General features: G+C 35.7%; 1 protein-coding gene across 1 annotated transcript; it reads left to right on the top strand.

Annotated features, from left to right (window-relative positions):
• Positions 1–336: 336 nt before the first annotated feature.
• Positions 337–6,822, top strand: LOC108476743 (regulator of G-protein signaling 1). Its single transcript, XM_017779039.2, has 11 exons — positions 337–876; positions 1,076–1,196; positions 1,305–1,368; positions 1,443–1,527; positions 3,871–3,944; positions 4,311–4,502; positions 5,048–5,136; positions 5,265–5,503; positions 5,775–5,899; positions 6,150–6,271; positions 6,385–6,822. The coding sequence occupies exons 1-11, from the start codon at positions 800–802 to the stop codon at positions 6,592–6,594; spliced, it is 1,398 nt and encodes a 465-aa protein (XP_017634528.1). The 5' UTR covers positions 337–799; the 3' UTR covers positions 6,595–6,822.
• Positions 6,823–14,014: the final 7,192 nt, after the last annotated feature.

The following is a 14,014-nucleotide window of genomic DNA, read 5'->3' as shown; positions in this document are numbered from 1 at the left end:
TAATGTGTTTCGACTTAACCTAATGCAGAGCTGGATTTTTTTTGAAAATTCAGGTTCGGAGTGGGTTGTGTCAAGTGAAATTAGAAAAATAATCAAATCAGATTAGGTTGAATTTTAGGAAATTCACCTCTCCTAAGAATATTTACAAAAATACTCATATATACATATATCAAGTTTTTACTTTTAATAAACAAATATATAAATAAAAATATATATTTAGTTTTAAGTCTGTACTCAAATAAATTAATTTTATTTTTCAAAATAAAAAATTAAAAAATATAATTTTATTTACTTCAAAATAAAAAAAATTAAATTAAATTTGAGTTGTACAGACTAGGGTCTAATCTTTTATTAAATTTGAGGTTTAAGTCCAGGCGGATTTTTTTTTCTTAAGGGACGGGATCGAGTCGATCAGGCGGATTAATGAAGTTCTGGGCCGGGCCGGGCAAAAATCCGCCCCGCCCCGCTGGTTTCCATACCTACGCTCGAACCATCGGAAATGTTAGACCGGGGTTACATCTCAGACATGCTACACAAAATGGGGGTCCTCAATGCTCACTCCTTACTCCTTGGTCAAAAAAGAAACAAAGAAAATAAAAGCCATCTTCAACCATGGAGACTGCCTCATAGGGGAAAACTACGACACCGCCATGTCTTTCTCTCCCAAATATTAATCCCATATGCTCTTTTTCTCTTTTTCTTTTTTGTGCTTTTTTTTGTTGGCTTATGGAAATGAAGGATTACAACATTAACTCCTTATTTTGATCTACTTCCTATCATTTATTCGAGGAAAAAAACTATGGCAAGCTGTGCCGTACGTGGTGGCTGCCCCTCCGACTACGTAGCTGTTTCCATAGCCATCTTCTCCATGATTTTGTACTTTTCTTTTTTGTTCTTGAAATCTTTACTAAAAATCCATTTTACATAGCTCACAAGATTTGCAATTTTGAAGTTCAAGTTCTATGGATGGGCAGTTTTGTTTGGTTACCAACCATTTGATGTTATGCCTCAGTGGAATATTTTCTTTCCTTTTCAATCTGTTTATATCACTGTTTTTCGTCTCTCTTTTTTGCAGACTTATTGTGAGATCAACGTTTCCGTTTTTTATACACAAGGTTCCAATTGCAAAAGGAAGTGCCTTTTGGATTCCAGTAATTCAAGTTATTGCCAGCTTCAACTTTCTGTTAGCAATAGTGGTAAGGCCATATAAACTTCAATTTTCTTGTTACTTATTTATATCTACAATAAACTACTTCATAATTATTACCATTAGTGTTAAATCGTTAATGATATGCTTTTCACAGATGGCAGTTAACTTTCTTAAATACAAAAAGAGCCATTGGTGGTTGTCATGCTATGTTTGGGCAGGTTATAATCTCTAATTACTTTTCAGTTTACTTATTTTTGTCCATTAAATAGTCTGAAGTATATTTTGTTTTCAGTATGGCTTGAAGGTCCACTTGGATTTGGTTTGTTGATGAGCTGCCGCATAGCACAGGCCTTTCAACTATTCTATGTATTTGTCAAGTGAGTCGATATTCTTCTATTTGAGAAATTTTATGACTGATTGTATTTACAGAAAATAGAGAACAACAGATGTTGTGATTCGACCCTGTCTGGAGGACATCAATTGCATCATGAAAGCATAAGCTGAAATTATTTTTCTTTGGACATCTATAGGTTCTTCAAGGTTTTGCCACCCTCAGATGCTCCTCCTTTCATTTGTGTGTTGTAAGGTAAGTTTGAATCTTTGGAGGTACATAGGAGAATGGCAAAACTTTGAGAGACATGTGGATGCCTAAAGAAGACAATTTTGGTTTATGTTTTCACGACATGGGTCATGCCCTGCGGGCTAGGTTGAGTTGTGACAAAAGACCATATGTTCTGCAAAGTGCACTCATTTGTGTGTTGGCATATAGGTTTGAATCTTTGGAGGCGCAAATAAAGGTGACAAATCCTTGAGGGACCTGTGGGTGTCCAAAAATAAGAATCATGGCTTATGTTCTCATGACATGGCCCATGCCCTGCGAGCTGGGTCAGGTCATGACATAAAAAGGTGTGAACACAGAAATGAGTGCACTTTGCAGAATGGATACTAATTGATATAGTAAAAAGACACCTTTTTATATCATGACTTGATTCAGACTGGTAGGCATGGGTTGTGTCGTAAGAACATAAGTCAGAATTGTCCTATTTGAGCACCTATGAGTCCTTCAGGTCAAGGTTTTGCCACTATCAGGTGTGCCTAAGAGATTCGATGTTAGAACACACAAATGAATGCACTCTATAGAACAGATACCAATTGATTTTATGTCATGACTCAACCTAGGCCGCGAGGCATGGGTTGTGTTGTAAAAGCATAAGTTGGAATTATCCTTTTTGAGCATTTAAGTCCCTCAAGGTTTTTTCACTCTCAGGTGTGTTTCCAAATATTCTCACTTATGTAGCACACAAATGAGTACACTCTGAATGTCTACCATGACCCATGCCTCGCAAGCTAGTTCAAGTCGTGACAAAAAAGGCACAATTTCATGTCATGACCTAGCCTACTAAGCATGGGTCATGTCATGAGACAATAATCCAGAACTGTCCTTTTTGTTCCCCACAAATCCCTCAAGGTTTTGCCACCGTCAAATGCACCTTTGGAGATTCAAACCCACATCACAACACACAAATGAGTGCACTTTGCAGAAGTGACATAAAAAGATGCCTTTTTATATCATTAGATCACTTGATATCCGTTCTGTAGCGTACACTGATTTCTATGTTGTGATGTGGTTTGAATTTCTGGAGGTGTACTTAAGGGTGACAACATTGAGGGAGCTGTGGGTGCCCAAAGAGGACAATTTCGGCATATGTTCTTATGACATGGCCCATGCTCAGCAGGCGGAGTTAGGTTGTGACATAAAAAAGCACACATGAGGGTGACAATACTTTATGAACTTGTGAGTGCCCAAAGTGGACAATTCCACCTTATGCTTTCACAACACTGCCATGCTTCGTGGGTTGGGTCATGACAACAAAAGAGACTCGTTTCCCCCTTTTTGCTAGATAGAAGAGATGATTAACTTACAAGGTATGAAGCACAAAGGCAGTGTCCAAGTATCAGATAACGTCCAACACAGTAGAATATGTTGGACATGCAAGGACATGTAAAAAATAAAACTAAAATCAAACATTGTTGGAATTTGGTCTAGACATGGGCAGACATGCAATGAAAGTTTTTGTTTTGCATTTTTCTCCCAAGTATGGATTTGACAATGTTAAATTTGGTTTTAATGATTCTTGAGGTTCAAGTTTTTAAATTCAAAATTATATTCAATTTCTAAATTTTTGAAAAGCCATTTACATGTTACTATTTAGTTGAGAAGTATCATTTTTACATTTTTATTGTATATTATTATATTCTTTTTATTGGAGTATCCTCTTGCACCCATGTCTGAATTTCTAAGAAATCCTTGTTTGCTGCTTCCATGTTGTGGTGTACTCATATTACGTGCCAGTGTTTGTGCTTCCAAGCTTATAGATATTTTGTTTCTCTTCTTAAACTGGGCAAAATCATGTTGGTTAATTTGTTCACAATTGCTTAATTTTGTTAATTTTTGGTGAAATGGTTCAGTACTTTTGTTATAGGTCATCCTCTAGTTCTTGAATCAATAACTTTAACTGCATTTTTTTTACTATGAAACTTTGCTACATGCAATGGGGCAATGTACTACGCACTTAACTAGATAATTCATTACATTATATTGCCAAACCATAAGTTTACATCACATTGCAGTATTTAATCGTCGAAGGGGTGTTATTATCTGTTTAAAACATGCCATTTCAGCAAAATATGGTTAATTTAAATGCTTTTGATTTTTTCAGGAGGCGTTTACCACCAATTAGATCTCATATGTTTCTTCCATTGATTCTTTTGCCATGGGTTGCTGGCGCTGCAGGTAAGAATGTCAAAAGCCTTCCTATTTTTTCTGGTTGAACTTATGCAATGAAGATAATCTGCCCTTTTAGCAAGCTTTCTCCAAATGAGTTTTTTCATCTGTTTATTTGAATTTATGCATATTGTTGGCAGATATCTTTAATTAACATATGGAATGATCATCTACAATTGTAATAAGCTTAAAAATATATTTTCTTGCTTCAGCCTTATTGTCCAATCAACAATCCTAATACCTGTCAAGGATTTTTCTATTTACACTCAGGAATGTATGGATACATCAAGCTTATTTATGACAATTCTTTTGACTCTTGTGTGCTCTCACTCCAGTGGGATTCCTATTTTAACCAGAGGCCTTATTTTGTTGTAGTTATTCATGAGAAGAAGCCTCTCAATTACAGATGTCACTTTGGAACTTACTGGACAATACCCGTTGTATGTCTTCACTCATTATATGTTGCTGTTCTGATGGGGTTCACAAGGGCAATTCGGCATATAGAGTTTAGGTTTGATGAACTCAGAGACCTTTGGCAAGGAATACTTGGCTCAGCATCACTAATTGGTAAATTTTTATCTAGGTTTCATACACGCCTTACATTTCTCCAGTTGGTTCTGTATATGTTGCAAATTGCATTATCATCATTGATAAAGGAATGTATTGTTTTTATGTTCAAAATTGTTTACAAGAAATTTAATGGAATTCTAAACTGGATTAGTTGCAAACTGCTTACATGCAGTTGAGATGAATGAGCTTGGGAAAATCCTAGTAGAATTAAGCAAACTGCTCATATGCAGCTGAGATACTTTAGCATTTGTTAGCATCTCATTGGATGTAGAATTTGTGCTTTTGATGTAATATACACTCTTGTTGTAACATTCATGATACAGCATGTTCCCCTTCCAAAGTCCCCACAGTGTTAAATTATTGAGTTCAAATTTGTAGGAGCTGTTAAAATTGTGATTTTTAGCAGACAGGCTTTGGTGAACAAATAATGATACAATGTTTTCTTTTGATTGTTTTTTTTTTTTTTTTTTGAATGGTGATATCTCCTTTGTGTATTTATGTTGACCTTAATTTTCTTACTTGTGCTCCTCTGAACTTCTCAGGAGTTTGGGTTTTTGCTTACATCTTGAATGAAATTCATGATGATATCTCATGGCTTCAAGTGGCCTCCAGATTTATGCTTTTAGTTACGGTATGTTTTATAACTAAGTTGTTCCTTTGCATCTTGATGGGCTTGCCTACATCATTAGTCAGTTGACATACATATCATGAAGTTTAAATGTTGTGTGTTTGCTAACATGGATCAGGTTTGTTTCACAGGCAAGCATTCTTGTACTGGTTTTCTTCTCCATATCAATTGCGCAGCCTCTGCTCTCACAAATCAGCTTGAGAAAAAGGGAACCTCTAGAACTCAAAACAATGGGTCAAGTTCTGGGCATACCAGAAAGTGGACTGCTATTACAAAGAGAACAAGCTGTTGACATTGATCCTAATGAACCATTGGATAAGCTTCTTCTGAACAAACGGTTCCGTCAGTCTTTTATGGCATTTGCAGACAGGTACTTCATATCATGTTATTGTGGTATTGTTTATTGATTGTTTTCCGATGCTTGCCAAAGAAATGAGAGAATATTCTTTTTGTTTTGTAGTAATTCAATCTGCATAGAAAAAATAGCTGGATTAAAAAGTTTCAATTATCTAATGGGAATAAAAGGAGGAAAATGGTTTTCCCGGCAAAATTTCTGACTTTTGTAAAATAAACACACATTGTTTACGACCTTAAAAGTTTAAAAGAAAATTTTAACCGGACTCGTTTCTCCTTGATCACAGTTGTTTGGCTGGGGAAAGTGTACATTTCTTTGATGAGGTGCATGAGCTTGGCAAAATTCCAATAGATGACCCTGTAAGAAGGATCTACATGGCACGACATATCATTAATAAATATATAAATGCAGGTTTGTTGGTCTTATTTTCGAAGAAGCACTTTTCAGTTTTTCTTCTTTGTTATTTTCTGTCTCAAGTCTTGATTTGGAGAAGTTTGTTTGGAGTGAGAATTCATGATCATTTTGTTATGGAGCTCAATTTTGACTATTATCTTGAGCTTTTCTTTGGTGTGAGAATTCATGATCATTGCTTAATGATTCTCATTTTACTTACCTTGCAAGTCGTGCATTTACCCAATGTCCTGCCCAACTTGTCATTCAGGTGCAGCAATGGAAGTTAACATATCTCATCGAATCCGGCAAGAAATTTTGGCCACCACCGATCTAACACACCCTGATCTCTTCACCAATGCACTACATGAACTGACGCAGTTAATGAAAATGGTGGGTTTTCTTTTTTACTCAATTGAATTAGGTGAGATCTATTTACTTTAGTTGAGAATTATGTTCACTTAATGTCTAAAAGTGTGCTTTTTTTTTTTTTTTTTGTATTCTAGAACCTGGCGAAAGATTATTGGTCATCCATTTACTTTATCAAATTCAAAGAAGAAGCCAGAATGAGAAGTTGTGAGCATGAAATGGAAGAGATGAGAGGGTATGATTTCTCTCCCAGGTTGAGTTCAGTTAATGCTACAGATGATCCCTTTCACCAGGACCATTTTTCAAGGGGATTTACCCAACATAGTCATGCTTCGTACCTACGCTGAGCTAGGGTTTGTGAATTGCCTGCCTGTTTACTGCAATGTCATTGTCATGTCATATAACAGATGGCTATGAATGTATGATTTTTTTGTTCTAGGTTCTGGCTCAAGGAATCACAATTCCAATCTATTCTTGAATTAAGTGTATTTGTTTTATATATATTATAGGGGTTTTAATTTTTTAATAATTTATTCAATTAATAATAAGTTAATTTTAAATTAAATTTTATTAAATACTAATTATTTAATTACTAAAATTAAAATTATTATGGTTATTTAAAATTAAATACTGATCTTAAATTGAATAGTAAGTTAGTGGACTAGTTATCTTAAATGTATTATTTTGAAATGTATTTCTAAAATATGTTTTTTAATTTTTTTTTTGTGAAATAAGACAAATACAACCCGATTAAACTAAGATAAAACAATTGTTTGTAAACAAATGCAACCTTTCTCCCCTATTAAAGGTTACTTTATCCATTCGATTAGCTTTTTCATTTTCTTTTCTAGAAATGTACCGAATTGTCTATTTTTCGACATTCTTTAGAAGGTGATGTATGCGCCTAATTATTGTCGATTTCGAAGAAGTTGACTCCAAAATTTGGATAGCTCCAATAACCTTTAAGCTGTCTATTTGAATTAACATTTTTTTTTCCTTATTTTTCTTGCAGTAGTGACAGATCATCTAAAATATCCCATAACTTAGCATCAAGAATAATATTTTTAAATACATGAAGGTAGTATTTGAAAAGTAACTTAGTAATTGGATTACATAAGAATGGTAGATTTAGATAACCACTGTAATTAATGATGTAATATCCCGAATTAGGGCCTAATCGGAATAGTGATTTCGTGACCACAAATTCGAGATAGAAATAATTATTTTATAATTATTTTGAGGTTTATAATATGATTGTGTGAAAATTTCGTGATGAAATTCTATGCATAAAGTGCTTAAGTTAAGATTAGGGACTAAACCGAATAATTTGCAAAACTTGTATTCTAGAAGTTTTTAGTATGAAATTGCTTGGGAATATTAATGAGGAGGTCTTAAATAGAAACTTGTATTCCGAGCTCGTTGAGTTGAGTCCGAGTTCACTTATGGATGCGAACGCCCGAGCTCGTTGAGTTGAGTCCAAGTTCGTTTATGGGCGGGTTACATGGTAGCTTGGCTACACAATTTCCACAGGCTATTGAGTTTGTCTAGCTGCAGGTATGGCACTTGTGTGCATGAAATCCGTGTATCCGAAATTATATTCCGACGTGTTCAACGGGAGAATTCTAAGAGAATATGAAGAATATTTAAAATGAAAGTGATTCGATGATGAATGTGTTGAAGAAGTGACAATGGATAGGTATGAGTTTAATCCTTGATTGAGAACTTGGTGAGACAAAATTGTGGTAAGATAGTAAGTATTCTTATGTTATGAGTGTCTTAATGATATTTATGTTGGATTGCATGATCATGTTACTTATTATTTGCATGTGAACTTACTAAGCATTTATGCTTACTCCCTCCTTTTCATTCATTGTAGTTTTGACAAGCCGGCTTGAGAATCGGGATAGGTCGAAGGCTCGTTCACACTATCCGAAGACCTAAATTGGTAAAATGGCTTGTATATTTTGAGTGTGGCATGTATAGCAATATACTCACTTTGTATAAATGATCTTCTGATATGGTTATGGTTTGGTAAGAAAAGGGTATGTAAATGATTAACTATTGGAATGGCTAATCAAGTTTATAAATGATAACATGTATGCTTTATGTCTGAACTAAACCATGAAAATTCTTGAAAAGGGAAAATTCTTGAAAAGTTAAAATTTGTCACAAAACAGAATCAGACAGCAGTAGTGACGTGAATTTGAAAAATCACTAAAAATAGTAGAAATGGAATTAAATGATAAATAAGTATAAAATTAAAGTTTGGTAAGCCTATTTTCATATGGAAGGAACGAAACAGGTAAATGAGTTATATTTTATGAGATATTTAAGTTTTGGTGGAATAGGGTTAGAGTGGTCTCTGAATCCCCTGTTATGAATTTAAAAATTTACCATAAATTGTACAAAAATAATTAGAAGTCATAATTTATATTTGAAGATTCCTTATTGAGTCTAGTTTTAATAGAAACAAACGACATAATCATTGAAACTCTTTACAGGGAGATATCTGATTCGTAATACACAGGGGTCAGAGTAGTCGAACCCTGAAATAGGGGAGACTTTAACTAATAAACTGTACTAATTAGATAGACCAAAAATTCTAGAAAACAATTAGTAGATAGATATATGAGTCTAGTTTCAGTAAAAATTTACGGATCTTAATTTCGAGTTTCGGAACTCGAGATATGAATTTTTAAGTGACTGTGACGCAGTTAGCCAGCTTGTTTGAAAATTTTAAAATAAATTGTTTGAGCTACTTAATTAATGAATTAAGTTTAGTAACACCTTAAGCTCGACTCTGGAGACGGTCTCGGGCATGAGGGTGTTACATTTAATGGTATCAGAGTAGGTTTAGTCGGTTCTAGGACTAACGTGTTGTATGTACGGGTTTTGCTATACATGCCATATACATATATTGTGATAGTGTGACGACTTCTGACCTTATTAAATGATTTTTTTTATTTAGTAAATGGATCCCGATCCAGATGTAGAGAGTAATGCACCAGCTCCGGCTGAAGGGGCGGTGCCAACTGAAAATCCACCTCCTACTGTTGGTCAAGGAGGGGGAGAAGGGGCTCGGGAAGCTTTTCTCCAGATGATGAATGCCTGGTATACTGAGTTCGTTCGTACGAACCCGAATGCACAACCTCCCCCACCTCCCCCGATTCCTCAACCTGTACCCCCGATGCCTCAAGGTGTAGATCTGATGAAATTTCACAGAACTCCAGTTGATAGAATCCGTAAGTAAGGGGCCAAAGAATTTAGGGCAAATGTTGATGATGATGCTGAGAAAGCAGAGTTTTGGCTTGAAAATTCTATTCGACTATTTGATGAATTGTCTTGTACACTTGAGGAATGCTTGAAATGTGCTATACCATTGTTGAGAGACTCAGCCTATCATTGGTGGAAGACATTGATTTCAGTAGTACCGAAAGAGAAAGTAACTTGGGAGTTCTTTCAAGAAGAATTTCGAAAGAAATACATCAGTGAAAGATTTATTGATCAGAAGCGTAAAGAGTTTCTTGAGTTGAAGCAGGGCAACATGACAGTTACTGAATACAAAAGGGAGTTCGTCAGGTTGAGTAAGTATGCTAAAGAATATTTTCCTACAGAGGCTAAATGTGCAGACGATTTGAAGATGGACTCAATGAAGATATCAAAGTATTTGTTGGGATTCTTGAATTAAAAGAAATGGTAGTACCTGTTGATCGGGCTTGCAAGGTTGAAGAACTACTTAAAGAGAAGAAAAAAATAGAGGCTGAGACTAGAAATTGGAAGAAAAGATCGACGAGCAGTTCATTCTCACAGCAATCTAGAAAATCTAGAAATATGAATCCTCGTTCTCAGGTTTCGGCTGGACAATCATATGGAAATTTTACGAAGCAAAATGTGGGTCTTAAATCTCAGACTACTTCTGTGGCTAGTGTGAGGAATTCGAGATTTGTTAAACCCGAGTGCCAGTGGTGTGGTAGAAATCATTTTGGCCCATATAGAGTGAATGAATGTTTTCGGTTCTCCGGATCATTTTATTAAAGACTGCCCAGAGAGAGTTGAAAAGGAAAAATTTCAGAGTGTAAAAGCTAGTGGTGCAGACTCGAGGGGAAGATATTCAAGAAAAGTGGAAATGAAGCAAAAGAAGAATGTAGTCGAGATTCAGACTAAACCTAAAGCAAGGGCTCGGCTAGAACTTATGCCATAAAGGCACGTGAAGATGCTTCATCACCCGACGTGATTACTGGTATATTTTCTCTTTATGATGTTAATGTTATTGCTTTGATTGATCCCGGTTCTACTCATTCATATATGTGCATGAAATTGGTGTCTAGTATGAATATACCTGTTGAGTACACAGAATTTATGATCAGAGTGTCGAATCCATTGGCAAATGTGTGATAGTTGATAAAGTATGCAAGAAATGCCCTTTAATGAGTTGGGGTCATTACTTTCCGGTCGACTTGATGTTGTTGCCGTTTGATGAATTTGATGTTATTTTGGGTATGGATTGGTTGACATTGCACGATACTATAGTAAATTGCAAAGAAAAGGTTATAGAATTAAAGTGTGAAAGTGGTAAAATTCTGCGGATTGAACTAGGCAAATCAGAGGCATTATCTAGTGTGATTTCTCCGATGTCGGCTCAGAGATATTTGAGGAAGGGTTATGAAGCTTATTTGGCGTATGTAATTAATACAAAACAAATTGAAAAGAAAGTTGAATCAGTGTCGATTGTGTGTGAGTTCGCAGATGTATTTCCAGAAGAGTTACCGGGTTTGCCTTCAGTCAGGAAAGTAGAATTTGGTATTGAGTTGATACCGGGAACAGCTCCTATCTCGATTGCTCCGTATAGAATGGCACCAGCAGAGTTGAAAGAATTAAAGTTGAAATTGTAAGAGTTGACTGGCAAAGGCTTTGTGAGACCGAGTTTTTCACCTTGGGGTGCTCCCGTGTTATTTGTGAAAAAGAAGGATGGTTCTATGAGATTGTGTGTTGACTATCGGCAATTAAACAAGGTGACAATCAAGAACAAGTATCCGTTGCCTAGAATTGATGATTTGTTTGATCAACTGAAAGGAGCGACATGGTTTTCAAAGATTGACTTGAGATCTGGGTACTACCAGCTGCGAGTAAAAGAGTCAGATGTGCCTAAAACTGCTTTTAGAACAAGGTACGGTCATTATGAATTTTTAGTTTTGCCATTCAGGTTAACAAATGCTCCTGTTGTGTTTATGGATTTGATGAATCGCATATTTCGGCCATACTTGGACAAATTTGTTGTGGTATTTGTAGATGACATCTTAATTTATTCGAAAGATGAGACAGCACATGCCGAACACTTGAAGATAGTTTTGCAAACTTTGAGAAATAAGCAGTTATATGCCAAGTTTAGTAAAAGTGAATTTTGGCTTCGGAAAGTTGGATTTTTGGGTCACATTGTTTCAAGTGATGGTATACTGGTTGATCCTAGTAAAATTTTGGCCATTGTTGATTGGAAACCACCGAAAAATGTAACCGAGGTTAGAAGTTTCTTGAGGCTAGCTGGGTATTATCGGCGGTTTGTAAATGGATTTTCTATAATTGCTGCTCCTATGACTAGACTACTCCGAAAGGATGTTAAATTTGAGTGGACGGAAGAATGTCAACAGAGTTTTGAAGAATTGAAAAAGTTATTAACTGAAGCATCAGTGTTGGTACAACCCGAATCAGGTAAAGAATTTGTGGTGTATAGTGATGCTTCTTGAAATGGCTTAGGATGTGTACTTATGCAAGAAGGAAAAGTAGTGGCTTATGCTTTGAGGCAGTTAAAATCTCACGAAAGGAATTATCTGACTCATGATTTAGAATTGGCTGCTATAGTGTTTGCTCTGAAGATTTGGCGACATTATCTGTATAGTGAAAAGTGCCGAGTATATACCGACCACAAAAGTCTTAAGTACTTGATGTCACAAAAAGACTTGAATTTGAGACAGCGAAGATGGTTGGAGTTATTGACAGATTGCAAGCTTGTTATTGACTACCATCCGGGAAAAGTGAATGTGGTTGCTGATGCTTTGAGTAGAAAGTTGCTATTTGCTTTGAGAGCTATGAACACTCAGTTAAAGGTATCAGATGATGGTTTGATTCTAGCAGAGTTAAGAGCAAGACCGATGTTTTTACAAGAGATTTGTGAAGCTCAGAAAAGCGATGAAGATTTGCAAGCCAAAAGAAAACAATGTGAGGTTGATACAAGGTCAGATTTCAGAATCAGTTTTGATGGTTGCTTGATGTTTAAAAACCGAATTTGTGTACCAAAAAATGATGAGTTGATTCAAAAGATTTTGCATGAAGCACATAATGGTTGTTTGGCGGTTCACCCGCGCAGTATGAAAATGTATAATGACTTGAAGAAAATGTATTGGTGGAATGGAATGAAAAGAGATATCTCTGAGTTTGTATCAACGTGCTTAATTTGTTAACAAGTGAAAGCTGAACACCAAGTACCTTCGGGACTACTCTAGCCTATCATGGTTCCTGAATGGAAGTGGGATCAGATTACTATAGATTTTGTATCAGGGTTGGTGTTAACTTCGGGGAAGAAAGATGCCATCTGGGTAATAGTTGACAGACTGACTAAATCAACTTATTTTATTCCTGTACGTATGGATTATTCTCTTAATAAGTTGGCTGAATTGTATATCACTGAGATTGTTAGACTTCATGGAATACCTTTGTCAATCATTTCGGATAGAGATCCAAGATTTACTTCGCGGTTTTGGCAAAAGTTGCAAGAGGCATTAGGTACGAAGTTAAATTTCAGTACTGCCTTTCATCCACAAACTGATGGACAGTCAGAGAGAGTGATTCAGATTCTTGAAGACATGCTTAGGTGTTGTGTATTGGAATTTCAAGGTAGTTGGGAAAGGTACTTACCGTTAGTAGAATTTGCTTATAATAATAGTTATCAGACGAGTTTGAAGATGGCACCTTATGAAGCATTGTATAGTCGTAAATGTCGGACGCCATTGTATTGGACTGAACTCAAGGAAAATCAGATTTATGGAGTTGATTTAATAAAAGAAACCGAAGAAAAAGTGAAAGTGATTCGAGATTATTTGAAAGCTGCTTCGGATAGACAGAAATCTTATGTGGATTTGAAACGAAAGGAAATCGAGTTTCAAGTTAGTGATAAGGTATTTTTAAAAGTGTCTTCATGGAAGAAAGTTCTTAGATTTGGACGGAATGGCAAGTTGAGTTCGCGTTTTATCGGACCGTATGAAATAATTGAAAAAGTTAGACTAGTAGCTTATCGGCTAGCATTGCCATCTGAATTACAAAAGATGCATGATGTGTTCCACATATCTATGCTATGTCGGTAATGTTCAGATCCTTCACATATAATTTCACCGACAGAAATTGAGCTACGACCAGATATGAGCTACGAAGAAGAACCGATTAAGATTTTAGCTCGAGAGGTCAAGCAACTAAGAAATAAAAGTGTCGCTCTCATAAAAGTATTGTGGCAAAAGCACGGGGTAGAAGAGACTACATGGGAACCTGAGGAAACCATGAGAAATCAATACCCACACCTATTTTCCGGTAAGATTTTTAAGGACGAAAATCCTTAAAAGGGGGGAGAGTTATAATATCCCGAATTAGGGCCTAATAAGAATAGTGGTTTCGTGACCACAAATTTGAGATAGAAATAATTATTTTATAATTATTTTGAGGTTTAAAATATGATTGCATGATTGTGTGAAAATTTCGTGATGAAATTCTATGCATAAAGAG

The sequence above is a fragment of the Gossypium arboreum genome, chromosome 12 (assembly GCF_025698485.1).
Source record: "Gossypium arboreum isolate Shixiya-1 chromosome 12, ASM2569848v2, whole genome shotgun sequence".
Taxonomy (NCBI): domain Eukaryota; kingdom Viridiplantae; phylum Streptophyta; class Magnoliopsida; order Malvales; family Malvaceae; genus Gossypium; species Gossypium arboreum.
Note: the sequence above shows the minus strand (reverse complement) of the source record. Positions and strands in the feature narration are given on the sequence as shown.